At 49.8% G+C, this 23285-nt stretch overlaps 2 protein-coding genes across 8 annotated transcripts; one reads left to right on the forward strand and one right to left on the reverse strand.

Moving 5' to 3' along the window:
• Positions 1-372: 372 nt before the first annotated feature.
• BAP1 (BRCA1 associated protein 1) lies at positions 373-9755 on the reverse strand. 7 transcript variants are annotated; one of them, XM_033209749.1, is made up of 17 exons: positions 9473-9755; positions 9345-9374; positions 9185-9239; positions 8107-8239; positions 7594-7713; positions 7044-7105; positions 6819-6961; positions 6474-6552; positions 5898-5967; positions 5410-5557; positions 4458-4642; positions 3801-3934; positions 2772-3250; positions 2494-2654; positions 2137-2298; positions 1960-2032; positions 373-1779 (listed from the first exon to the last, which is right to left on the reverse strand). In XM_033209749.1, exons 1-17 carry the CDS (start codon positions 9507-9509, stop codon positions 1646-1648), a joined length of 2205 nt encoding a protein of 734 aa, XP_033065640.1. In that variant the 5' UTR covers positions 9510-9755; the 3' UTR covers positions 373-1645. The 7 variants fall into 7 exon arrangements, with proteins under 7 accessions (XP_033065640.1, XP_033065629.1, XP_033065635.1 ...); XM_033209738.1 differs by having other exon boundaries at positions 5898-6021; positions 9473-9749; XM_033209744.1 differs by having other exon boundaries at positions 2539-2654; positions 5898-6021; positions 9473-9748.
• Positions 9756-10048: 293 nt separating this feature from the next.
• Positions 10049-22856, forward strand: PHF7 (PHD finger protein 7). The gene is made up of 11 exons (XM_033209796.1): positions 10049-10791; positions 12364-12473; positions 13623-13675; positions 14120-14211; positions 19052-19153; positions 19539-19663; positions 20132-20291; positions 20878-20984; positions 21451-21567; positions 21990-22111; positions 22314-22856. Exons 2-11 carry the CDS (start codon positions 12433-12435, stop codon positions 22538-22540), a joined length of 1146 nt encoding a protein of 381 aa, XP_033065687.1. The 5' UTR covers positions 10049-10791; positions 12364-12432; the 3' UTR covers positions 22541-22856.
• The last annotated feature ends 429 nt before the right edge of the window (positions 22857-23285 follow it).

Genomic DNA, 23285 nt, shown 5'->3' on the forward strand with positions numbered 1-23285 from the left:
GGAAGAGATGCCCAGCGTCCTCCCAGGGAGAACACACCAGGCAAGATTAGAGGCAGCCCTGCCTCTTTGACCCAAAGTCCCAGCACCTCTCCAGGTTGCAAAACCACAGATTTGGTGAAAGCCATGGCCCTCTGCCCAGAAAGTACACCCTGTCTACAGTCCACCTGAAGCCCCTCCTCAGCTCAGGTCCTAAATCCCAGGCCTAGGATCCCAAGGATCCCTGGCCCGACAGTTGGACACTCAAGGATCATATACTTCTTACCTTTCTGGTCCCAGGGCCCTAAGCCCACGAGGTCTAGTAAGGCCCCTCCTCCCACCACACACGTATAGCCCAGCCTCCACATCTCAGGCCAGCAACCACAGGAGGGTTCATTTCTCAGGAGATTCTTAGGAGAGTTTTATTCATTCGTTGATCCAGTATTTACAGGGGCTAGAGGGGTCAGGCTGTGCTCAGCCCAGAGGCAGCTGCCACAACTGCCAGCACCCCCCACTCAGTCACTATGTACAGATAAAGGGGCCTGCTTGGATCACCTTTTTCAAAACCATCTGGCAGAGGCCATGGGGCTGTGTTGGGGCCTGGGCTCCAGAGGCACTGCTGGGCCCATTACCCCTTGGCATCAGGCCCTCTGGAACACAGGGGCTCCAACTGGTTGTCTTGATCCTGCTGTCCCCACCCTGAGTGCCTTGCAGAAGCTGAGGAAGCTGGAGTAGCAGGGAGAGCTGAATGGTGCCAGCTTCCTATAAGCAACCCCGTCTCTGCTACCCCTGAGAGGGAGACATGGTAATACTGAGGGGCTGGACAGAGGCTCCTCTGAGCCCCAAGCTCCAGGGACAGAGACCTAGAGCCCAATTTAGGCCCATAGCTAGGGCCACAACACTGAAGGCGAAGAGCCCCAGAACCTTGCTGTGGAGAGCAGCCTTGAACAGCCTGGCTAGAACAAGGAAGACAGTTCACAGGCCACTGAACAGTTCCCACATGCTCTGCTCAGGCCATGGGATCCCAGCAGCCTGCTCACCCCAACCCCATTGGGACACCCTACTCCCAACCCAGCCCAGTGCTGGGTCCCTGAGTTTGGCACTCTCCTAAAAGGAATGAAGAGAGAAGGCCTGGCTTCCTTACAACAGGGACAGGCTGGTGGCTGGGGCTAGAGCAGCAGGGCCCAAGGCCCACCCAGACCCCCAGCTGGGACCCTGTAGTTGGGACCCTGGCATGATACAAGGACCTGGGCCCACCAGGACAGCTCCTAGGAGAGAAAGCATAGTCAGTAGGAACCTATGTCAACATGGTGGTATGCTGGGTTGGAGCCCAGAAAAATAGATGTCTCTGATGGGTAAAATATATATTCTGCTGCCCAGGCAGAAGGGCCAGGTCCTGCTGCTCCACAGCCGGCTGTGGAGGAAGCTGCAGTACCTGGCTGTGCCCCAACTCCAGATGCTGCCTCCTGAGCACTATGAGGCTGATCTGCCCTGTGGCAGGCCTCAGGGCACGATGGAAGGAATATGGCCTGGTTCCTCCCATTCCCAGGGCCTGGACTCTCTGGCTGGGACTATTCAGTAATACTGGGAAAAGGGGAAGTGGGGCAGGGAAGGACCCTGGTGAGGGCCACACGGCAAGAGTGGGCTGCAGAGTCAGGGCCAGCAGTCCTCACTGGCGCTTGGCCTTATAGGGGCGAGAGCGTTTCCGCCGGTCAGGCTTCCGCTGCTTGTGGAGCCGGCCGATGCTGACCCCTTGGCGCCGCCGCACGGAGATGTTCTGCTCCACTAGGTTGGCCAGCATGCCTGTGGAGAGGCAGAGACCCTTGAACAGGTGCTGGCTGCCTCAGGCCAGGAGCTAAGGCTCTCATGGCCCTCCCTGTGCCCCAAGGTCTGCTCAAGTCTCAGGAGAGGCCAGGGGAGGGGAGCTGAAGGACATGGCCCTCAGCAGGGCATTCCAGTTAAGCCAGCAACACATCGCCTCACCTTCCTGAGCCAGCATGGAGATAAAGGTGCAGATGAATTCATCGTAGTTGTGGGTCCTTCTCTGGTCATCAATCTGTAGGAAAGGAGAAGGCTGAGAGCACTGGAGCCAATCTTGCCAGAGCAGCCACCAGCGGACCTTGGGAGAGGCCAGATCAGGCAACTGGAGAGATCACCCACCTTGAACTTCTTCCTCTTCTCTACCTCTTCCTTGAGGCACGCCTCATAGTTTGCAATCTCAGCCTCCACACACTTTAGCAGTGCCAGCAGCTCCTGCCAAAACCCAGCATTGCACCTCTGATGGGGGCTGGCCAGCAACAAAGCCCCACGAGCAATAGGCAGCTAGAGGCAAGGATGAGCAGCAAGTCCATGCCTACAGAGGCCCCTGCCACCACCCAACCCAGAAAGTCTTCCTGGCACATGGCTCCAGCCAATCTTCACACCAAAGTTCCCATCAAGAACTTGGCACCTGGGCAGGAGGAGCTCAGGCCCTACCCTCCGCCAGGATTAAAGGAGAAAGCCACAAAGGAGGCTCACCTTGGGTGAGTACTTCTCCCCACTCAAGGGCTCACCAGGCCTCACCAGCCCTGTCTTCTCTCTGCTGTCCGTGGCTTCCACGACCTCCTTCTCCACTGGGCTGCTGGACCCCTGGCTGCCTTGGATTGGTCTGATGGAGGGCGAGGAACCCTTCCCACCCTCTGGGAAGAAAAGTCACAAGAAAATCATTAGAGTGCAGGACACTTGGTGGTCACTTGGCCACTTCCCTCCTCCCTCCTGGGTGCACCAAGTGGTCAGTGAGCCAGTCCAAGGCCTACCTGTCAGCGCCAGGGGACTCAGCACCCCATCCTCAGCCAGGTGCAGCAGGCCTGTGCTGATGACAGGACCCAGATCGCGGACAGCACGGTTGTAGCGTATGCAGTCAACACGCAGCAGGCTGTCATCCTCTCCAAAAAGCACCTTGGAGATGTGGGAGGTGACAGGGCTGGAGGGCCGCGTCGGGTTGGCCGAGCGGATGGGTGAGCGCAGTGGCGAGTTGAAAGCACTGCCGATCTCAGAGGCCGTGTCCGTACTCTCATTGCTGGGGGTGGGCGAGGGCTGCGAGTGTGTGGGCACTGCCACAGCCGGACTCCCAGACCCGCTGCCAGTCTTGATGGACAGAGGAATTGAGAGGTCCTTCTGGGACTCTTTGAGCTTCTCAGCCAAGACGTTGATGGTGTTGGGCTGCAGCACTGACAGTTGCCCATCAGCAGAACCGCTCAATGCCCCTGGCTTCCCTGTTCCCTTCCGCTTATACCTGTGGGGCCGGAGAAGATGTGAAGCAAGGGAACGGGCCAGGTGACCATACCCAGCAGTACCCAGAATGGCTTAAACACATCCCGACCTCCAGGGGTTGACCCTAAAACTCCTTATACTTGGTCTAAGCAGCTTGAACTAGCCTTGCTAAGCCTGGCATCAAGTTCTGTCAGCTGCAGCCAAGTGTCCTCAAAAGATACCTCCTCTATTCCAGCCATCTCACTCCTGGCCTTTTGCCAATGCCCTGTGTTCCAGCAAAGCTGCCTCTCCACCACCCACATATCCATCCCTGCCCCAACCAATCCTTCAAGGCCTGGCTAAAAGGCCACTTCCAATAGGACATGATCTATGCTTATATGCTTACCCCCCCGTCCACCAAAAACTTCCTGGAGACTTTGGGTCAGCCCCATTATGCCAGCCTCCTCCAGGGCCTCAAACTTCGCAGGTACTCAACATTATTTGCTGCAGGGCATTCTCAGACACAGACTGAGATATTCAAAATGCGATCTGAAGCACCCAGAGCCTGGTAGCCTTAGAAAGCTGGGGCTGACCTAATGGCAGAGTTGGTATTCTGCACGTCATCCTCCTCGTCATCCTCATAGTCATCCTCATCATCTGAGTACTGCTGGGGTGGGCGGACTGGAACTCGGCTGCGGCCCACACCGGCCGCCAGGTCTTCTTCCTCCTGGGACAAAGACCAGGGCAGTTACAAACAAGCGCTGCTCAGCCCAGGCTGAGCCTAGACACTCACAGCCAGAGAGAAAGCCAAACATGGTTTTCCAGACTGAGTCAGCGGAACCCCTCCAGGTGTTCCATGGCCTGTCCTTGGCTTGTGGGGAGGCTGCCACCCACTTACACTGTATAGAAACCCACGGAGGGGTTCTAAGAGAAACAGAGTGCCCTGAAACACAAGCCTTTATTTTGCCAGTAAAACCCAACCCATAAAGTTGTACCAAGGAGCATGACCTAAACATTTAATCCCACAGCCACGTAACCAGATTAAATTCAAAGGAGCTCTCCCTGCCTCCCTAAGCCCCTGCTGTTGTGGGGCCTTTTTGTATCAGGCAGAGGAACCTAGCAACCCAGGCCCAGGCAGCTTGACCCAGCCATGCCAAGGGTGAACACCAAGGAACCACATGGGAAAATTGCCTGTTGCAGCCTCTCAAGAGAATCAAGTAGAGAATCCTGCAAGGGTGCTCCCAGCTTACCTGCATGGGGGACTTGGCATAGTTGTGATTGTCTAGAAAGGCTGGCAGCCGCTGGACAATGGGAGTGGGGTTGGGGGGAACACCGTTGAGGCTACTGCCTGGAGGCTTCACCACCAGCTTGGGTTTGCTGGGAGGGCTATGGGATGGGGCTTGTGCACATGAACCAGCCGCCTCCTCTGCACCATCTGAGACAGGGCAAGAACACAGGCAGGACTTCCGGTAGGATCTCCAAGAAAAGCTCACGGTCTCCCCAGCCCTGTGGAACAGCACTTCCCAGGGAAGAACAGCCGAGCCAGCCAGTGGAATGGAAGTCAGCAAGCTCTAAGTCATGATCCCGCAACGAGACAGGGAAAAGAATGAGATGGGAAAAAAAAAAGAGGCAGAAAAAAAAAAATGCCTCTAGAGAAAACTAGAAAGGGAGTGTACATTACAGAGAAGGGCCCAGGGACCTGTGGTAATAGCAGCCCTTTACAGGTGCCTTTTTTTTTTTTTTTTTTTTTTTTGAGACGGAGTCTCGCTCTGTCACCCAGGCTGAAGTGCAGTGGCCAGATCTCGGCTCACTGCAAGCTCCACCTCCCGGGTTTATGCCATTCTCCTGCCTCAGCCTCCCGAGTAGCTGGAACTACAGGCGCCCGCCACCTCGCCCGGCTAGTTTTTTGTATTTTTTAGTAGAGACGGGGTTTCACCATGTTAGCCAGGATGGTCTCGATCTCTTGACCTCATGATCCGCCCATCTCGGCCTTCCAAAGTGCTGGGATTACAGGCTTGAGCCACCGCGCCCGGCCTACAGGTGCCTTTCTTTAGGGAAGGACTGCTCTCCCTCTACCTTCTGCCAGGGGAAAAACACTGCCCAAGGACATCCCCAGAAAAAGACTTGCCCGGCTTAGGCCTCCCAGGTCAGACATTAGGGGGTGGCTCTGAGGCCCACAAGATGTCCCAAACCCCCCAGTACCTGTGTGGGTGCCCTCAGTGGCTGCAGGGGCCCTGTTTGCTTCCAGCACTAGCAGGGACTTGTTGCTGGCTGACTTGGACTCCTCAGGCAGCTGTGACTCTTGAGACTTGTGGGTCTGAATCAGCTCCGGCTGTGTTACTCTTATCAGCTAACAACAGAATCCAAGGCTCAGAGGAGGAAGGGTAGACCCAGGCTTCTACCTTAAACAGCTAAGGGCTGAGGACCTAAAGGAATAATGGCCTTGGCTCCACCCATTCACTCACAGGGAAATAAAACACCCAAATGCAAACTTCCTTTTAGAAGCTATTCTCCCTCCCCACTCCAAGTCCCACCTTTCCCACAAGGGGATCAAAGAAAAGATGTGTTTAGCTGAAGCCCAGATCTACAAAAGAGTGTGTTTGGGAATCAGAGACAAATGTTGTGGGGGAAGGGAGGAGGAATGCAGGGAGGGTTGGGCTGGGCAGGGGCCAGGGAGAAAGGGCACCTACCTGCTGCAGAGCCTCTAGTACTGTCTGACGGTTCACCTTCAGCACATGCAGCCTGGCCTCATACTTGATCCTGCGATCGGGCACCACTGCCATCAGGTTGAAGCGGATGTCGTGGTAGGGCTCCCTGCAGTCACAGCCGCAGCCGTGAGAGCAGCTCCTGCCCCGGCCCCGCCATCAGGTTGAGGCAGATATCCTGGCAGGGCTCCCTGCAGTCACACCTGCAGCTGTAGGTATAGGCCCCACCCCAACAGGCAGGCAGCGACTAGCCATACACGCCAGGCACCTGAGCTGGTACCTTCCAACAAGCTGTATGAGGGGCCTATCAGGAAGTGAACTAGCAGACCTGGGCTGCCTAAGGCTCCACCAAGGCCTGCCCCTCCCCCAGCCCACCGAGGAGCAGGCCATAGGCAGCCCAGGCAGGAAATAGGACAAGGAGTTGAGAGCCCATGATCTAAGCCTGATCTTGCCAGATTCACCATATGGCCTTGCAATTTACAAATCACCTGGATACTCTCTGTCCCTCCCAAAGTAGGTACAGCTCCAGAGGGTAGAACAGGGCAGTTGCAGGGCCCTTACCCTGCAGTGGCGAGGCCAATACGCTCCATGATGACCCGCCGGGCCTTGTCTGTCCACTCCTCATCCTCCCCCCAGGGCCCTAGTGGAGACCAAGACAAGGAATCAGCGAGAAGGAAACCCTGAGTTTGGGCAGGCCAGCAGTGGGAAGGAAGACACGGAAGAGCAGTTGAGCCAGGGAGTCAGGAGCTAGTCAGGCAATATGGTGCAGGGTGAAACCCCAGCCAGGGCCAGGTGTCGGTACCCACAACCCCTGCCACTGGGTCCCACATACCAGAGGGCCCTAAGCCCCAGCTCCCTAGGAGGTAGGCAGAGACACCCAACGGGCCTCCAGCTCATGGTGCCTACCATGGTCAATGGGGTAGACCTTCAGCCCATCCAGCTCAAAGAGCCGGCCTGTGATAGGCACATAGCTGACAAAGTGGAACGCCTCCATGGTCCGCACTGCACTAAGGCCATTCTGCTTCTCAGGGAGGTGGCGTGGCTCGGGCCTGGGGAAGCACAGAGTCAAGGCCCAACAAATGATACTCCCCCTACTCGCACCCCACATCAGCTCCCACAGCTCCCACACACCTGGCATGGCTATTATGTGCCTTGGCCAACTCCGGGGCATTGCCAATCGCATATCCTTTGCTCTACGGGGAAGAAAATAAGGCTGTATCAGAATAATTTCTCCTTAGGTAGGACTATGGTTGGAAGGCAAAGCTTCAGAGAGCAGCCTGGAGGCATTCCAGATGAACTTTCTTAAAAGGTTTCTCGGGGCAGAAAAGAGCTCTGGAGTCCCAAAGAGATGGACTGTGCTGGCCTTGCATGGTAATTCGTGGATACTAGGAAGCAACATGGCCTGAGAGGAAAAGTCCTGACAGAGAAGGTTCTGACATGGTGTGACTTAAGGAAAGTCTCCTCCTTCCCTAAGCCTGTCTCTTTCCCCACAACTGTGCCTAAAAACAATGGCCTTACACAATTTATTTAAGAGTCTAATGTAATATAAATGATCATTTGAAAAAGAAACAAAAAGAAACAGCCTAATAGTAGCCAGTATCATGTGGTAGTATTCCCAGTGGCCCTCAGGGTCAGATCTGCCCAGCTGGCTGTGAGCCAGGATGAAGGCACTACAGCCTACCTCAGGACTGAAGCCCTTGGTGAAGTCCTTCATGCGACTCAGGGTAGGTCCCAGGTCCACGTTGCTGCAGTTCAGGAGCACGCTCAGCAAGGCATGAGTGGCACAAGAGTTGGGTATCAGCTGTGAAATCAAGAATAGTCACCCATACACAGTACCCCTCACTGCAAGCCACAAGCCCATATACATCAAGAATGGGGATCCAAAGCAGGTCAGTCATATCTGGACAACTCCCCTTCTCAGCTCTCTTCATCTTTGCCTAATGTTTATTTATTTAACAAGCACCTACCAAATACGCACTGGGTATCTGAGGACACAGAGAGTGGACTCACATACCCCCCTACTCTGAAGCTGTTCCCTTTAATGAATTAGAGTTCAGTTCCTTCTGCAAGGGTTTCTGTAGCCACCGCCCCTAGAATCTGCCTATCTCCTCCTCCTGTCTTCCTCTATTTCCACTTCCCAAGCAAAAAAATGGCAGCATCCCAACCTCCAAACAAAGCACAGAGTCCAGCAGACCTGGTGGGCAAAGAACATGTTATTCACAATATCATCATCAATCACGGACGTATCATCCACCAAGGTAGAGACCTTTCGCCGGGACCGGCGCTCTTCGATCCATTTGAACAGGAAGATAAATCCATATACAGGGCTGGGGGAAGTAAGCAGCAGAGCCAAATCAGCCAAAGGGGAGAAGGCAATCAGCATTCCCTTATTTCTCTCACTAAGTCTTTGCACTGCGTCATCACTCAGGTGTCCTTGCTGTGATCCCACCTCTCCCCTGGCTTCTTCCCAATACTGTGTCTGAAGTGGCCTTGTGCTCTCATACACCAAAGGCCCGCCACAGGCAGAGCTAAGCATAAGCTTCTGGCTGTGATGCTCCGGGAGTCCACCCAGTCTCCTTATGAAGTCTATGGTTCTGGGTAAGAGAAGAAAAGCTGGAACTGAGGGTCAAGGATGGGACAGGGTAAGAATACAAAGACAAGAACAAAAACTCTGATGAGGAACTGAGGCACTAATTCTCACTTGTGGGCCCCAATGAAGTCAGGAAAGCAAATGAACACCTACATCAGTCTCTTTTGTTCCAGGAAATTAAAGCAGACTTCTTGGTTCAGTCACTGTTGCTACTGTTGCTACTCTCTTACACCTCTATTCTGCAGGCCCCCTGGGACAAGATCCTAAGTGTGGGCACCCAGGAGGGGCCTTGTCACCCCAACCAATCAATACAGGATGACTTTGTGTCAGGATTAAAGCCAGACACACATGGACACACTGAAATTAATACATTACACAACCGCACAAAAGGCACTGCGTGCCCTGGGTCTTCCTGCTGCAAGGCCAAGAAAGCAGCTGAACTAAAGGATGGTTAGGGGTGGGGAGGGGGCTGCTACAAAAAGGGAAGCGCTAAGGAAAGATTGGGAGAAAAGAAAGTTATCAGTTTGATCAGCAGGCGGGCACTCAGAGAGCAAGGCTGCTTCTTTATGTCAGATCTTATAACGTAGGGTTCCTGGCACTGCCTTCCCTAAGGGGCCCTGTTCTCTGGGACCTTCCCCAGCACTCTGGGTGTAAGGGGCAGCCCTGGTGTACAGCCACTTACCCCTGGCATTTGCTCTGAAGGTCGTAGATCTCCTCCACTTGCACCCCTTTGACACCTGCGATGAGGAAAGGAAAGCAGTAGGGAAGGACAGACCCTGGTGAGTGAGGGCGCAGGGGTGGGCCCCCACAGCCCCGGTCAGGCAGGCAGAAGAGGCTCTTACCGAAATCTTCCACCAGCAGGGTGAAGAGGCCTGGGTGAGGGGACAAGAGGAGGGGGTGATGGTCAGGCAGGCGCGTCCCGGGCCCATCCGGCCTCCCCAGCCCCTGGCCCTCCCGGTCCCCTCCTCACCCGGGTCGCTCTCCAGCTCCAGCCAGCCCTTATTCATCTTCCCGCGGGGCGGCCCCTCAGCGCCATGTCCAGGCGCTCCCGCCCCACCGCTGCCCCCACCGGGAGCCCCCACTGCCCCCGGGGCCCCTCAGCCCCACACACAGACAACGGGCCCAGCCACGTCACCCGCCCGCGCCGGCGGCACGACGTCACCAAGGCGCGACGGCTCCGCTCCGTCTCTGGGCTCGTCTTCCGCCGGCCGGACTTAAGACGCGGGCACGCGCTCGTAAGCGAACGCGCACGCGCGGAGGGACGGGGGCGAAGGAGAGGGGCGGGGCGAGGCGGGCGAGGGGAAGAGGGGGGCCGGGCGATGCTGAGCGCTGAGGCTCGAGAGGAGGGGCGGGACCGGCGAGGGCAAGGGGCGGGGCTGGGCAGTACTAGGCCCGGGTGGTGGGAGAGGATGGGAGAGGGCGGGCGAGGGGAAAAGGCGGGGCCGGGAAGTGCTGGGCGCGGGTGGTGCGAGAGGAGGGGCGGGGCAGGCTAGGGAAAAAGGCGGGGATGGGCGGGGCTAGGCGCGGGCGAGGGGAAGGGGCGGGGGCGGGCGGTGCTGGGCGCTGAGGCGCGGGAGGAGGGGCGGGGCGGGCGCGCGGCCGTTAGCGCGCGGCCGTTAGCGGTCCCTTTCTACCAACGGTAGGCGTCGCCGCGGTTCCCGAGGGTCACAGTCCGCGTGACCCGCCCCCGTTTGCAAGCTCACCGTCTTCGCCGGCGCAGTCACCGCGCAGGGCGGCCGCCCGGAGGTAGCTACCACGGCCTGTGTCAACGACTAAAGCTCCGGTACAGCGGCGCCCTCGAGAGACAGCTGGGAGGGTGGCTCTGGCCGGGAGCGGCGGCCGGTGAGCTACCGCGAGGAGGAGCGGCGGAGGCGACCTCGGCCTGACCCTGCACTAGCCGTCCGGCAGGCGCGACATGAGCCTGGTCTGGCATTCGCGGGATGCTCCTTGAGCCCCTTCTCCGGCTGTGAACCTCGGGAACGGTTGTGATCACACCGACACGTATTTTACGAATAAATCATTCTTGCCGCGGCGAGTCGAACACATTTATTTATTTTTTATTTTCTCAACAAGCATTTACCCAGCACCTGTCCAGTGAAACAACTTGATAAGCGTTTCGAGGAGCGTCCGCCGGTTTAGGAGGCCACTGCCTGGCAGCTCGTGGAAGCCGTATTTGCAACGCCCCCCTTCAGATGTTTTGGAGATCGTAACGTCTTGTAACTAGCAGTGTGTGCACAGAATCCTACTCAAGGGTCTTGGCCCAGCGATGCAAAGAACTGAAGTTTCAAGGTTTTATTTCTATTGCTTTATGGTCGGGGTAGCCCCAGTAACTGGGAACTGCTCCGCAGTCCGCTCACATGGACCCCTGTGGGAATAGCAAGGTCAGGACATGCTCTTCTCTCTCCTCTTCCAGCCTGTCCAATGTTTTCCTTGAGGAAGAAGCCATCAGATGTGATTGCTTCTGCAACTCATGGATTAGAGGAGGAGACAGAACAAGCACAAAGAAGGGGAGGGCAGGGTGGCTTTGGTTTCTTGAACAGTAATTTCCTCAGTCGTCCTTATTCATGCAGAATAGTTTAAAGTCCCTGAAGATATTCCCGATCTCCAGCGGTGATCGGAGGCCATGGATACTGGAGTGTCTCTGGAGTGACCTGATTCACCCAGCGCTCCTTCTAAGAAATGCTGTTCTTCTCCTCTTCCCTGACTAGACAGTCCTTTCTTCACAGCAGTGGATTTTCTTTCTTTTGTTCCCCTTCACTTTCAGGGATCTCCCCTTTAACCGGTGAAACTGTACATTTGTTTTACAGTTTGTTTACTAATGAAAACAGGTAACAGCCGGAGTTGGCTGACATTGGAAATAGGAGACAAGGTATCTTCTGCACTTTTGGCTATTGTACTTGGCTCAGATGGAGACAAAGGTTGGGAACAAGCCATATCTCAGTGGCCGGCCGCCTGAGCCTAGGTGAAAAGAATTGATAGGAGAGGCCAGGCCTGGTGGCTCACACCTGTAATCCCAGCACTTTGGGAGGCTGAGGCGAGAGGATCTCTGGAGCCCAGGAGTTGGAGACCAGCCTGGGCAACATGGCAAAATCCCGTTTCTGCAAAAAAATTAGCTGGTGCGGTGGCATGGCACCTGTGGTCCCAGCTATTTGGGAGGCTGAGTCAGGAGGATCATCTGAGCCTAGGAAAGCGGCACTTTCCCGCACTCACCTACTGCACCCCAGCCTGGGCAACAAAGAGAGACCCTGTCTCAAAAAAAAAAAAAAAAAAGTGATAGAGCCTAGGGGGTTTTGTCAGTGTTACCTCTTGTCTCTCACTAGAGGGAGTTCTTGCTTTTAGGCAGCCCGAATCTCACAGGCTCCTTTGCCTAGGAAAAAGCTACCTTATCTAGCTTTTACTGGGTACAATTAAGGCACCCATACTTAGGTGCAAAAGGAGCCTTTTTTTCCTGAGTGCTACTTCATGTGTGCTTTTGTAGGCACAAAGAACCATTTAGCTAGGTCAAGTAATGGTTCTAATGGTTCTAAGTTCTTTTGCTACTGTGTGATAGCAGTATAACATGAGAGTTAGTGTTGGCTTCTGGAGCCAGGCTACTTGAGTTCAGATCCTTCTTATATCACTAACTCTTACCTTGGGCAGGATACTTAAACCTGTGTCTCAGTCCCTTCATCTTGAAAATGGGGATAATAATGGTACCTATTGCATGGCGTTTTTGTGACTTAACACGTCAAGTACCTAGAACAGTCCCTTTTATTCCATCACATGGGTTGGGAGGTGAAGTGCACCATTGCCTTGACCCTGGGGAACTTGATAACCAAATATAGAATTAAATTGCTTACCAAACCCCATTTATATTTATAGCTGGAAGAGCCTGTGTTGTCCTCAAAATAATACAGAAGAATTCAAGATAGGAGAAAGAGACAGCAGCGAATGAAGACTCTAAAAGAAAAGAAGGAACGCCAAAGATTGAGGTAGAAGGAGTTGACACAGGGAGTTTGGGAGAAATTGTCCAATGGCCTGTGGTATAGGTTGCACTTTTTGCCCCCTTTGTCATAGTCTTGGGGGTTGGGGTTGGACAGTGTGGAAGCACACACTGGGAGCTGTCATACCTGTCTTATCAGTGCTGTCCCTAGTAGCCAAGTGCTGACTCTGGAACCTTACTACCCAGATTCATATCCTAGCTCTGCCACTTGCTAACAACTATGACAGAAGTCACTTCGTTTCTTTATATCTCAGTTTCCTCATCTGGAAAATGTACATAATAATGGTATTTAAAGTGTTCTGTAGATTCATTGAGCTACTGTAGATTAATTGAGCCAATACATGTAAAGTGCCAAGCATAGTGCCTCACAACGGGAAATACTTTTATCAATTTTGGTTCATTTTAGTATGCTTTGTAAAGCTGGTACCACCTAAGATTCAGAGTAGTTGGCAGAAGAAACAGTAAAAAAGTAAAAGGGGGTTTACTCTTGCATTAATTGCAACATAGGCAGAACAGGCACTGGGGAGACAGAGATGCTTACAGTCTGGTTCCTGCCCTCAACTCAGTGAAAGTATGTTTTGCACTTAAAAAAAAAAAAAAAACGAAATATTGCCAGGTGCAGTGGCTCACGCCTGTAATGTCAGCACTTTGGGAGGCCGAGGCGGGTGGATCACCTGAGGTCAGAAGTTCTAGACCAGCCTGGCCAACATGGTGAAACCCCGTCTCTACTGAAAATACAGAAATTAGCTGGGCGTGGTGGCAGGTGCCTGTAATCCCAGCTCCTCGGGAGGCTGAGGCAGGAGAATCGCTTGAACCCAGGAGGCGGAGGTTGCAGTAAGCTGAGATCGCGCTACTGCACTCCAGCCTGGGCAACAGAGCCAGACTCTGTCTCAAAAAAAAAAAAAATGTGTATATATATGTATATATATATGTGTGTGTATATATATGTGTATATGTGTGTATATATGTGTATATATATGTGTATGTATATATGAAATAGGAAAAGAAGCTGATGTCATAGGCTTTAGATATTTTGGTCCTTCATCAGACCCATGAATGGCATTTTAAGGGAAATGTTAAAAAGGTTATCAACAAGGTCCTCAAAGAACACCTCGTGCTTCTTACTTCTCTTGTATAGGAAATCTGCCAAGACTAGGAGGGTAACCCAGAGGAAACCGTCTTCAGGGCCTGGTAAGAAAGACTGGAGCTTGTGTTCAGCCACTGCCTCCAGCCCTCAGCAAAGAAGGCCACCTGTGTGGGGCAGTACACTTGCTGCTTCTCTTTCTCCCAGCCCTAGTTCTTTCCCAGATTCTCTAAGATCTTGAGGACTCAGGAACTGTAATTTTAAATTACCATGTCTGAAGTTCAAGAAACAAGTTATTAAAGTCACTTTAGAACAAAACAAAACAAAAAAAGTGAAGTGAGCAGTTGTGGCCAACTTTTTCATTGTAACCAGAATTATGTGACAGCCTAATTGATACCAAATAAGACCTCCTCCCAACCTGCCTTCTTGCCAAAATGACCCTTTTCCTAGTATTCTACTCCTTCCTGACTTAGAGGAATGATTACATTCTCACCCTTCCTTCCATTCTTAATGGTCAGCTTGAGCCAAATTCTGAGTGTCCTCTCTTCCAGTTTGCTGGCTATGCCTTCAAGAACCTGGGGATCCCGAAAAATTAGGGGAATTTCTTCAGAAAGACAATATCAGCGTGCATTATTTCTGTCTTGTGAGTATGAGACCTCCTTTGCTTTGAATATCCTATGGCTTTTGATGTACTGACTGTTCTCTGTTACATCCATCCTCAGATTCACAGACTTGTTTTTTTGTTTTTCTTAATAGCTTTTTTCTTTTAAAATCTATTTTTAGGCTGGGCACAGTGGCTCACGCCTGTAATCCCAGCACTTTGGGAGGCCGAGGCAGGACGATCTCTTGAACCCAGGAGTTTGAGACCGGGCAAACATGTCTCTACAAAAAAAATTAAAAAAAAAAAAAAAAGTTGGGCATGGTGGCAAACACCTGTAGTGCCAGCAACTCCAGAGGCTGAGGCAAGAGGATCACTCGAGCCCTGGAGGTGGAGGCTGCAGTGAGCGGTGATCATACTACCACACTCCAGCCTGGGTGATAGAGGAAGACCCTGCCTCAAAAAAAGAAAAATATATGTGTCTGGTATAAAATCCTGACAGTATAAAGTAAGTTCAGTAAAAAAGTCTCTTCCCTAAACAATGTTCCCAATCCTTCTCCCTCTCCTCAGAAACAAATGCTATCAAAGTTGTAACATCTTTCTAATTGTTTTTTCTTAATATTCTTTTTTATTAGGTATGACTTCCATACTGTAAAATTCACCATTTTTTTTCTTTTTTTGAGAATGGAGTCTCACTCTCTCGCCCAGGCTGGAGTGCAGTGGCACAATCCCGGCTCACTGCAACTTCTGCCTCCCGGGTTCAAGTGATTCTCCTGCCTCAGCCTCCCAAGTAGCTGGGATTACAGGCACCTGCCACCATGCCTGGCTATTTTTGTATTTTTGGTAGAGATGGGTTTCACCATGTTAGCCAGGCTGGTCTTGAATAAAATTCACTATTTTTAAGGGTACAATTTGATAAGTTTTTATAAATGTATGTCCCCATATAACCACCACCCCAATCAAAATAAGTAACATTTTCATCATCCCAGAAAGTTCACTCCTGCCTCCTTTTCCAGCCAATCCCCCTAGACATAATCACTGTTCTGATCTATGGATTATTTTTGGCTATTCTTTTACTTGATATAAATGAAATCATACAGTTTATAATCTTTTGTATCTGGCTTTTTTCTCCCAACACAGTGTTTTGGAGATTCATCCATATTGTTGCATGTATTCGTTGCTTGTGCCTTTTTATTACCTGGTAGTATTCGGTTGCATGAATAAGTTACTATTTGCTTATCTGTTCACCTGTTGTTGAACATCTGAATTGTTTCCATTTGAGGACTATTATGAATAAAGCTACTTTAAGCGTTCGTGTACAAGTCTTTTTGTGAACATGTGCTTTCACTCCTTTTGTGCAAATGCCTAGAAGTGGAATTACTAGTTGTATGCTAATTAGATATTTAACTTTATGTGAGGTTGCCACATCACTGTCCAAAGTGGTTGTACCAGTTTACACTCCTACCAGCAATTTATAAGAATTCCAGTTGTGGCCGGGTGCGGTGGCTCACGCCTGTAATCCCAGCACTTTGGGAGGCCGAGGCGGGCGGATCACAAGGTCAGGAGATCGAGACCATCCTGGCGAACACAGTGAAACCCCGTCTCTACTAAAAATACAAAAAATTAGCCGGGCATGGTGGCAGGTGCCTGTGGTCCCAGCTACTCCGGAGGCTGAGGCAGGAAAATGGCATGAAGCAGGGAAGTAGAGCTTGCGGTGAGCTGAGATTGCGCCACTGCACTCCAGCCTGGGTGACAGTGCGAGACTCTGTCTCAAAAAAAAAAAAAAAATTGAGTGGTTTTATTATTGAGTTGTAAGAATTGCTTACATATCTTGGATACAAATTCTTTTTCAAATGTATATATTGAGACTATTTTCTTCCTAGTCTTTGGCTTGCCTTTTGATTTTCTTAATGGTGTCTTTCAAAGAACAATAATTGTAATGGAGCCCAGTTTATCCATTTCTTCTTTTATGGTCAGTGCTTTTTGTGTGTCACAAGAAATCTTTGCCTACCCATAGAACTACCTTGGTGCCTTTGTCAAAATCAATCTGTGGATCTGGATGATCTGTTTATGTCATTTATCTATGTATCTATTCTTACACCAATCCCCACTGTCTTCATTATTGTGGCTTTGTAGTGTCTTGAAATTCAGTATTGTTAAGTTCTATAATCTTTTCCAAGATTGTTTTGACTATCAGGTCCTTTCTTTATAAAGTTTATATTAAGCTTGTGAATTTTTCTTTTAAAAAACGTCTACTGGGATTGTGATTGGGATTGCACTGAATTTATAGGTCAATTTGTGAAGAATTGACAAATAATATTGAACCTTCCAATCCATGGACATGTTATATTTCTCCATTTATTTGGGTCTTTTAAAATATATTTCAGCAATGTTTTGTAGTTTTAGTGACGAAGTCTTGTACATCTTTTGTTAAATGTATTCCTAAATATTTTGATATTTTGTGGTTATGCTATTGTAAATAGTATTTTTATTTCATTTTTAAGTTTATTGCTGGCATATAGAAATGCATTTTATTTTTGTATATTGATTTGTATCTTATAATCTTGTTAAATTCTGTTTGATTAGTTGTTTTTGTTTTTATTTTGTTGTAAATGCCTTGTGTACACAGGATTCCCTATGCACATAACCACGTCATGTGTGAATAAAGACAGTTCTACTTCTTCCTCTCAATCTTTGCCTTTTATTTCTTCTTGCCTTGTTGTATTGGCTAGGACCTTCAACCTAATGTTGAATAGAAGTGACGTGAGTTGTTATCTTTGTCTTGTTCCCAACATCAGGGGACAGCATCTAGTTTTTCACTATAAAAGTATGTTAGCTGTGGGTTTTTTTCATAGATGTTTTTATCAGGTTGAAGATCCCTTTTATTCATATATAGTTTGCCCAGAGTATCATGAGTGGGTGTTGAATTTTGTCACTTTTCCTGTATTTATTGAGATTATCTTGATTTTTCTTTAATTTTGTTAATGTAGTTTGTTACATCAACTAAATGCTCTAATGTTAAACTAATCTTGCATTCTTGGTATAAACCCTACTTGGTCATGATGTATTGTCCTTTTTATACAGTGCTGGATTCAGTTTGCATCTGTTTTGTTTGATTTTTATATCTGTGCTCATAAGAAAGATTGGTCTGTGATTTTCCTTTCTTGTAAGTCCTATCAGGTGTCAGGGCTTAGTTATAATTTTGATGCATTTACAAGCACATACATTTTTTACATAAAAATTAAACATTAGACAGAGGGCTTTGTATCTTGGTTTTTTTCCATCATATATATCTCAGACATCTTTCTATATAAAACATATAGGTTTAGTTTTTTCTTTTTAGTAGCTAATTAGTATTTCATGCTATAGGTATGCCAAAAAGTATCAGAACAAATCCCGATTAAAGGACACTTAGATTGTTTCTGATCTTTCACTATTGATTTTTCTGTTTATAGAATCAATACATGCTTATTGCAGAAAATATGAATGATACTTAAAAGTATAAAGAAAACAAATCACTCATATTATCCCAAAGCCCTGGGATAATTAGTTTTAAAATATATGTTTCAAAAGTCCAATTCCTTCCCCTATAATTTGACTAGAATGAATGACAACAGAATGACAACATCAAGAGATATTAAAACCCTGTTTTTCTTCCTGTATTACTCTGAGAAGAATATTTACTAAAAGGCGATGCAGCAGGAAGGGTAAGAGTGTGGATTCCATGGGCCTGGGTGTGAATAGCCAGCTCTGTTCCTCCTTGCCCTATAACCCCGGCGGGCAGTGTCACTTGCCACACGGCACCTCAGTGGCCTCCTCTGTAAGATGAGGGTCATAATAGCATCTGCCAGTACAGGATTTTTTTTTTTTTTTTTTTGAGACGGAGTCTCGCTCTGTTGCCCAGGTTAGAGTGTAGTGGTGCAATCTCGGCTCAGTGCAACCTCTGCCTTCTGGGTTCAAGTGATTCTCCTGCCTCAGACTCCTGAGTAGCTGGGATTACAGGTGCGTACCACCATGCGTACCACCATGCCCTAGTTTTTGTATTTTTAGTAGAGAAAGGGTTTCACCATATTGGCCAGGCTGGTCTCAAACTCCTGACTTCAGATGGTCTGCCTTCCTCAGCTTCCCAAAGTGCTAGGATTACAGGCCTGAGCCACCGTGCCTGGCCAAGGATTGTAAGCATAAAATGAGTAAATACAAAGGAAATGTTTCCACCAAAGTGCCAGCACACAATAGCAGCCCTCAGTAAATGAGAGGCAGCCTAGAGCAAAAGTAAGAGTCCAGGTTCCAGAGTCCTGTGGCCTTGAGCAAGTCGCATCATCTCTCCTATAAAATAAGGACAATAATAGTACCTACCTCCTAGGGCTGTTGGGAGGATTCAATGAGTTAATCTTTGAAACCACCTAGAGTACTCAACACATGGTTGGTGCTATGTAAGCTTTCATTAAATAAATTACCCTGTCAATGCATATATATTCCACACCAAGCTCTATTCTTTTTTTTTCCTGAGACAGAGTCTTACTCTGTCGCCCAGGCTGGTGTGCAGAGGCCCGATCTTGGCTCACTGCAAGCTCCGCCCTCCTGGTTTCATGCCATTCTCCTGCCTCAGCCTCCCGAGTAGCTGGGACTACAGGCGCATGGCAACACGCCCAGCTAATTTTTTTGTATTTTTAGTAGAGACGGGGTTTCACCGTGTTAGCCAGGATGGTCTCGATCTCCTGACCTCGTGATCCACCCGCCTCGGCCTCCCAAAGTGCTGGCATTTCAGGCGTAAGCCACCGCGCTTGGCCCAATCTCTATTTAGCTCTCTTACCCTGTCTTTCTCCTCACCTCACTGCACTGTTTCACTGATCAATATTAACAGCCTGGTTCTACTGCCCCCCAGATCTTATCTAGTAAGCTGCCTCAGAGGGGCCAGTCCAACAGAGGTTTCCATGGATTCCTGCCTGAAGACATCAAAAAGGAGGCAGCTCGGGCTTCTAGGAAGGTTAGAATCCCCTGAAATGAAGACCTTGGGATAGGCCTCTTTTCATACCTCACTCATCATTCCTGTTTCTATTCTCTTCCCTACTTCCTAGTTTAGACATCAAAGGACTCTTGGATTTTCCAACTAGTCCTTAAGTCCCATATTCTTCTGGGGTATGGTGTCCTAAGTGAGAAGAGGGAGAAACATCTTGAGAAAACAGGAAAGAACTCAGTGCTGCTTGAAGCTCAGCTTCCAGGTGCCCCCAGAGCATTCAGGACCACTGAGGAAAGGGAATGGCTATTATTTCACAAAACTTCCATTTAATAGAAAAATGTGCCACACAAATTTTAATAGAAAAATTTGCCTTTCTTGGGGTCCTGAGCACTGTCTGGGAACTCATTTGCAGATCTGCTTTGTGTGCAAGAAAAAGGGAGCTGCTATCAACTGCCAGAAGGATCAGTGCATCAGAAACTTCCATCTGCCTTGTGGCCAAGAAAGGGGTTGCCTTTCACAATTTTTTGGAGAGTACAAGTAAGTGAGGAAGGAGAAAAGTCCGGCTTCCTTTTTGCAACTTGTTATTGAGCCACTAATGAAATCAGAGTCCAGTTCTCACAAGCAGGCCTGTTTTGATTCACCAGTGAATCTGTCCCTCCATTCAGTAATAAGAAACAGTGTCTTGACTTGGAGATTTCACAGGGGTTTCTTCTTGCTTCCCGCCCCTCCTTAAATTACAAACAGCTGGGGTACTCAGACAGCTGCTCAGCACTAGGTGGGGCTTTCAGGAACAAGAGGCTATGAAGACAGTTCTGGGAACTTTGCTCAGTAGGGGAGCAGCCGTGAGAAGGCATGTGGCTGTTCTTCACCCTGCCTCTCCTCTTCCCTATGAGTGTGGAGGTTCACTGGGCACCAGCCCGGGTGGCTGGCTGCCCCTCCTAGAGTGGGCCATTGGGAAACAGCATCGATGACAAACCAGAAACCAAGTCTGTTTACCTGCCACAGATCATTTTGTGACAAACATCGCCCAGCACAGAACATCCAACATGGGAATGTGGGGGAGGAAAGCTGCATCTTGTGTTGTGAAGACTTATCCCAACAGAGTGTTGAGAACATCCAGAGCCCGTGTTGTAGTCAAGCCATCTACCACCGCAAGTGCATACAGGTGGGGCTTTTTCTGCCCTGGGGCCCTTCCACCATTGCCCTGGTTCTCTGCCTGGAACCAGAGCACCCTGGGAACGTTCAGGTGTGCCTCAGCTTTGGTGCTCCATGCTGGAGGCCTGTATTCAGGGCTGGTTTCAGGCGGTTAGAGGAAAGTCAGTCCAGTCTGTGGTCATTCCTGACCTATAGGACCTCACACATAGGATTTAGAATAAGTAAAATCTTCGGCATTGCTAGAGCAAATGGGCTCATCCCAGAATGAGCTGAGGAGCCTCCCTGTCAGCCTCACTTCCTGGGATGAAAGAGAAGGCAAACGTGTATCCAGGTACCTGACCCCTACTTAGTACTGCCGAGCCCCATGGCCAGAGATGACGGCTGAGGCACTCCTGGGAATTCTCTTGAAAGTATTTTGGTCCCAGGTCTGACACCTGGATTTGCAGTCCTCACCCTAGCCCACCCAAACTCCTTTTCCTGTACCGTCAGTCAAACTCTCTTAGCAACATCCTCTTTGTGGGGGTGAGGGTGGGAGGGGAAAGAAGGTAGTCAAAGGGTTTTTATAAACACAAAGCTCTTACCTGTTTCTCTTACAGAAATATGCCCACACATCAGCAAAGCATTTCTTCAAATGTCCACAGTGTAACAATCGAAGAGAATTTCCTCAAGAAATGTTGAGAATGGGAATTCATATTCCAGACAGGTAGTGGGAACCCCAGAGCAGGAACTGAGCCAGGGAGAGGGTTGCCTAGATTTCTAGAGAGGAGGTGAGTGAGAGGATAGTTCAGAGACTGAGAGCAGCAGAGGCACTGATAGTGAAGAGGGAAGGGGAGGAGGGAGTGCTTTTCAATTACCAAAACGAGGGGAAAGAAGTTTGTGGGGGAAGCGGGTGCTTGTTGCTAAAAAGGGCATTTGGGGAATCAGAATTCCCTGGGTGGTTGAGTTCTTGGATTCCAGAGTGGAACTAAGGAACCCGCATGCATGTTCCATTCATCCTGCTTCAACCCTCTCCCACTACCAGGCCACTTGACCAGCCTTGTTGGAAGTGTTCGGGCAGCCTACTGAACTCTTACTGTGCTTAGCTTGGGGTTCTTCCTAACTCCTCCCTGATGGACAAAAGTTTCACCAACCCGTTATGTTCTTATTCACTGTTTCTTCTCCCACTGCAGAGATGCTGCCTGGGAACTCGAGCCAGGGGCTTTCTCAGACTTGTATCAGCGCTATCAGCACTGTGATGCTCCCATCTGTCTGTATGAACAAGGCAGAGACAGCTTTGAGGATGAAGGGTAGGAGAAGGATTCTGGCTAGAAAGAGCTCTCATCAGTGCTATCTTAGAGTTAGACCTTGGCACAGTTACTAGAAGTAAGAAATTCACTCTTGTATGCAGACCTTAGGATAAACACAATTGCTAAGTCTCATTCTTGACCAGCCCCTGACTCACTTGTGTGCAAGTGAACAGGTTTCCCCTGCAAGATCCACTCACCTTGTGCCCAGTGGAGAGACATTCAGAGCCAATTCCTTTCCTAATCTACCTTTCAAGGGGTTATGACTGATGGCAGGCTCCCAGGATCAGCACTCATCCCCTCTGAGCCATACATTCATCGTGGGTAAAATGTGCCATAAAAAATGCCTGGCCCATAGCAAAGATCCAAGAATGGCAGTTAGTGTTCTGTATGTCTCCACAATCCTTCCTGGGCTTTTCCTGTAGGAGGTGGTGCCTCATTCTGTGTGCTACATGCGGATCCCATGGAACCCACAGGGACTGCTCCTCTCTTAGATCCAACAGTAAGAAATGGGAGTGTGAGGAGTGTTCACCTGCTGCAGCCACAGGTGAGGCTGGAGGGATGGGCCAGCCTTAGAGCAAGGAGCGGGCTTGTGGTGCCTGGGGAAGGAGGAAGGCATCCCACCAGAGAGGAATTAATAGTTGGTGCCTTTGACTTTCGAAGGAAAGTGGCTAGAGAGGAGCTTAAGGACCTGTGCCTGGGAGAAGCAGAGGCTTGAGTTTTCCTCTCCTGCCTTTCTCTCACCACAGACTACATACCTGAAAACTCAGGGGACATCCCTTGCTGCAGCAGCACCTTCCACTCTGAGGAGCATCTCTGCAGAGACAACACCCTGGAAGAGAATCCGGGCCTTGCTTGGACGGATTGGCCAGAACCTTCCTTATTAGAAAAGCCGGAGTCCTCTCGTGGCAGGAGCAGCCACTCCTGGAGGTCCAAGGGTGTCAGAATCACTAACAGCTGCAAAAAATCCAAGTAACACCTTCTGAGTAGCTGCTATCCCACACAATAGGGTATGAAGCTGTGCTCCTCCACCGGGTTTGGGGAGGGAACACTGGGACTGTGAGACAAGGAAGCAGGACCAGCAGTGAGTTTATGAGCCAAGCAAAGAGAAGTCTCAGGGGAGCATGAGGAGGGAGCAGCCCAGATGCCAACAAGGAAATGCGTTTATGGCTACAAGAGTGCCTCTGCTTTCTCCTCCTCTCTTCCTACCAAGATTCTTCCACCTCAATCTGGTTTTCACATGCCTCTTCTTCACCCATGTTTGTTGTTTTGCAAATAAAGGTGTTCTCTCCGTTGGTGTCTCCTTATAAATTCATTCTGAAATTTGCGTGGGTAGTAAAGATTCTAGGGGGTAGAGTATGAGAATAAGAAAACTCACCCTCCTAATCCATAAAATTCAGGGAATTAATGTAGAACTTTTAGCTTAGAATATAGACATGTTTCTTTGGAGGGAAAGAAACCTGTTTATACAGAAATTGGCATTACAGGGGCAGAGAATCTTCATCAATCATTGTGCAAATAATAAGTACACAGGTTCTCTTTAAGGAGGTGAGCCAGCATAGCAGTCCACACTGGATGGAGAATAGGCCCTTGTTGCAAGGCTTGGGGCCCTGGACTCAAATAAGTCAGGGACTGCCATGCTTACACATGGGGCATAAGGGACTCCATTCTTTCCAGACTGGTGTGGGCTTCAGCATACCTCCACAGCATGAGTGAGCCCA

The sequence above is a fragment of the Trachypithecus francoisi genome, unplaced genomic scaffold (genome assembly GCF_009764315.1).
Source record: "Trachypithecus francoisi isolate TF-2019V2 unplaced genomic scaffold, Tfra_2.0 Lachesis_group0, whole genome shotgun sequence".
In the NCBI taxonomy this organism is placed as follows: Eukaryota; Metazoa; Chordata; class Mammalia; order Primates; family Cercopithecidae; genus Trachypithecus; species Trachypithecus francoisi.

Excerpts from the sequence above, each read along its gene's own strand:
- BAP1 (XM_033209738.1), bottom strand. The coding sequence starts at position 9,509 with ATGAATAAGGGCTGGCTGGAGCTGGAGAGCGACCCGG. Across the intron at positions 9,375-9,472 it reads GGAGCTGGAGAGCGACCCGG|GCCTCTTCACCCTGCTGGTG; the intron begins GTGAGGAGGGGA and ends CCCCTCACCCAG. Across the intron at positions 2,033-2,136 it reads AGAAGAGGAAGAAGTTCAAG|ATTGATGACCAGAGAAGGAC; the intron begins GTGGGTGATCTC and ends CCTTTCCTACAG.
- PHF7 (XM_033209796.1), top strand. The coding sequence starts at position 12,433 with ATGAAGACTCTAAAAGAAAAGAAGGAACGCCAAAGATTGAG. Across the intron at positions 20,985-21,450 it reads GGAATTCATATTCCAGACAG|AGATGCTGCCTGGGAACTCG; the intron begins GTAGTGGGAACC and ends CTCCCACTGCAG. Across the intron at positions 22,112-22,313 it reads TTCACCTGCTGCAGCCACAG|ACTACATACCTGAAAACTCA; the intron begins GTGAGGCTGGAG and ends CTCTCACCACAG.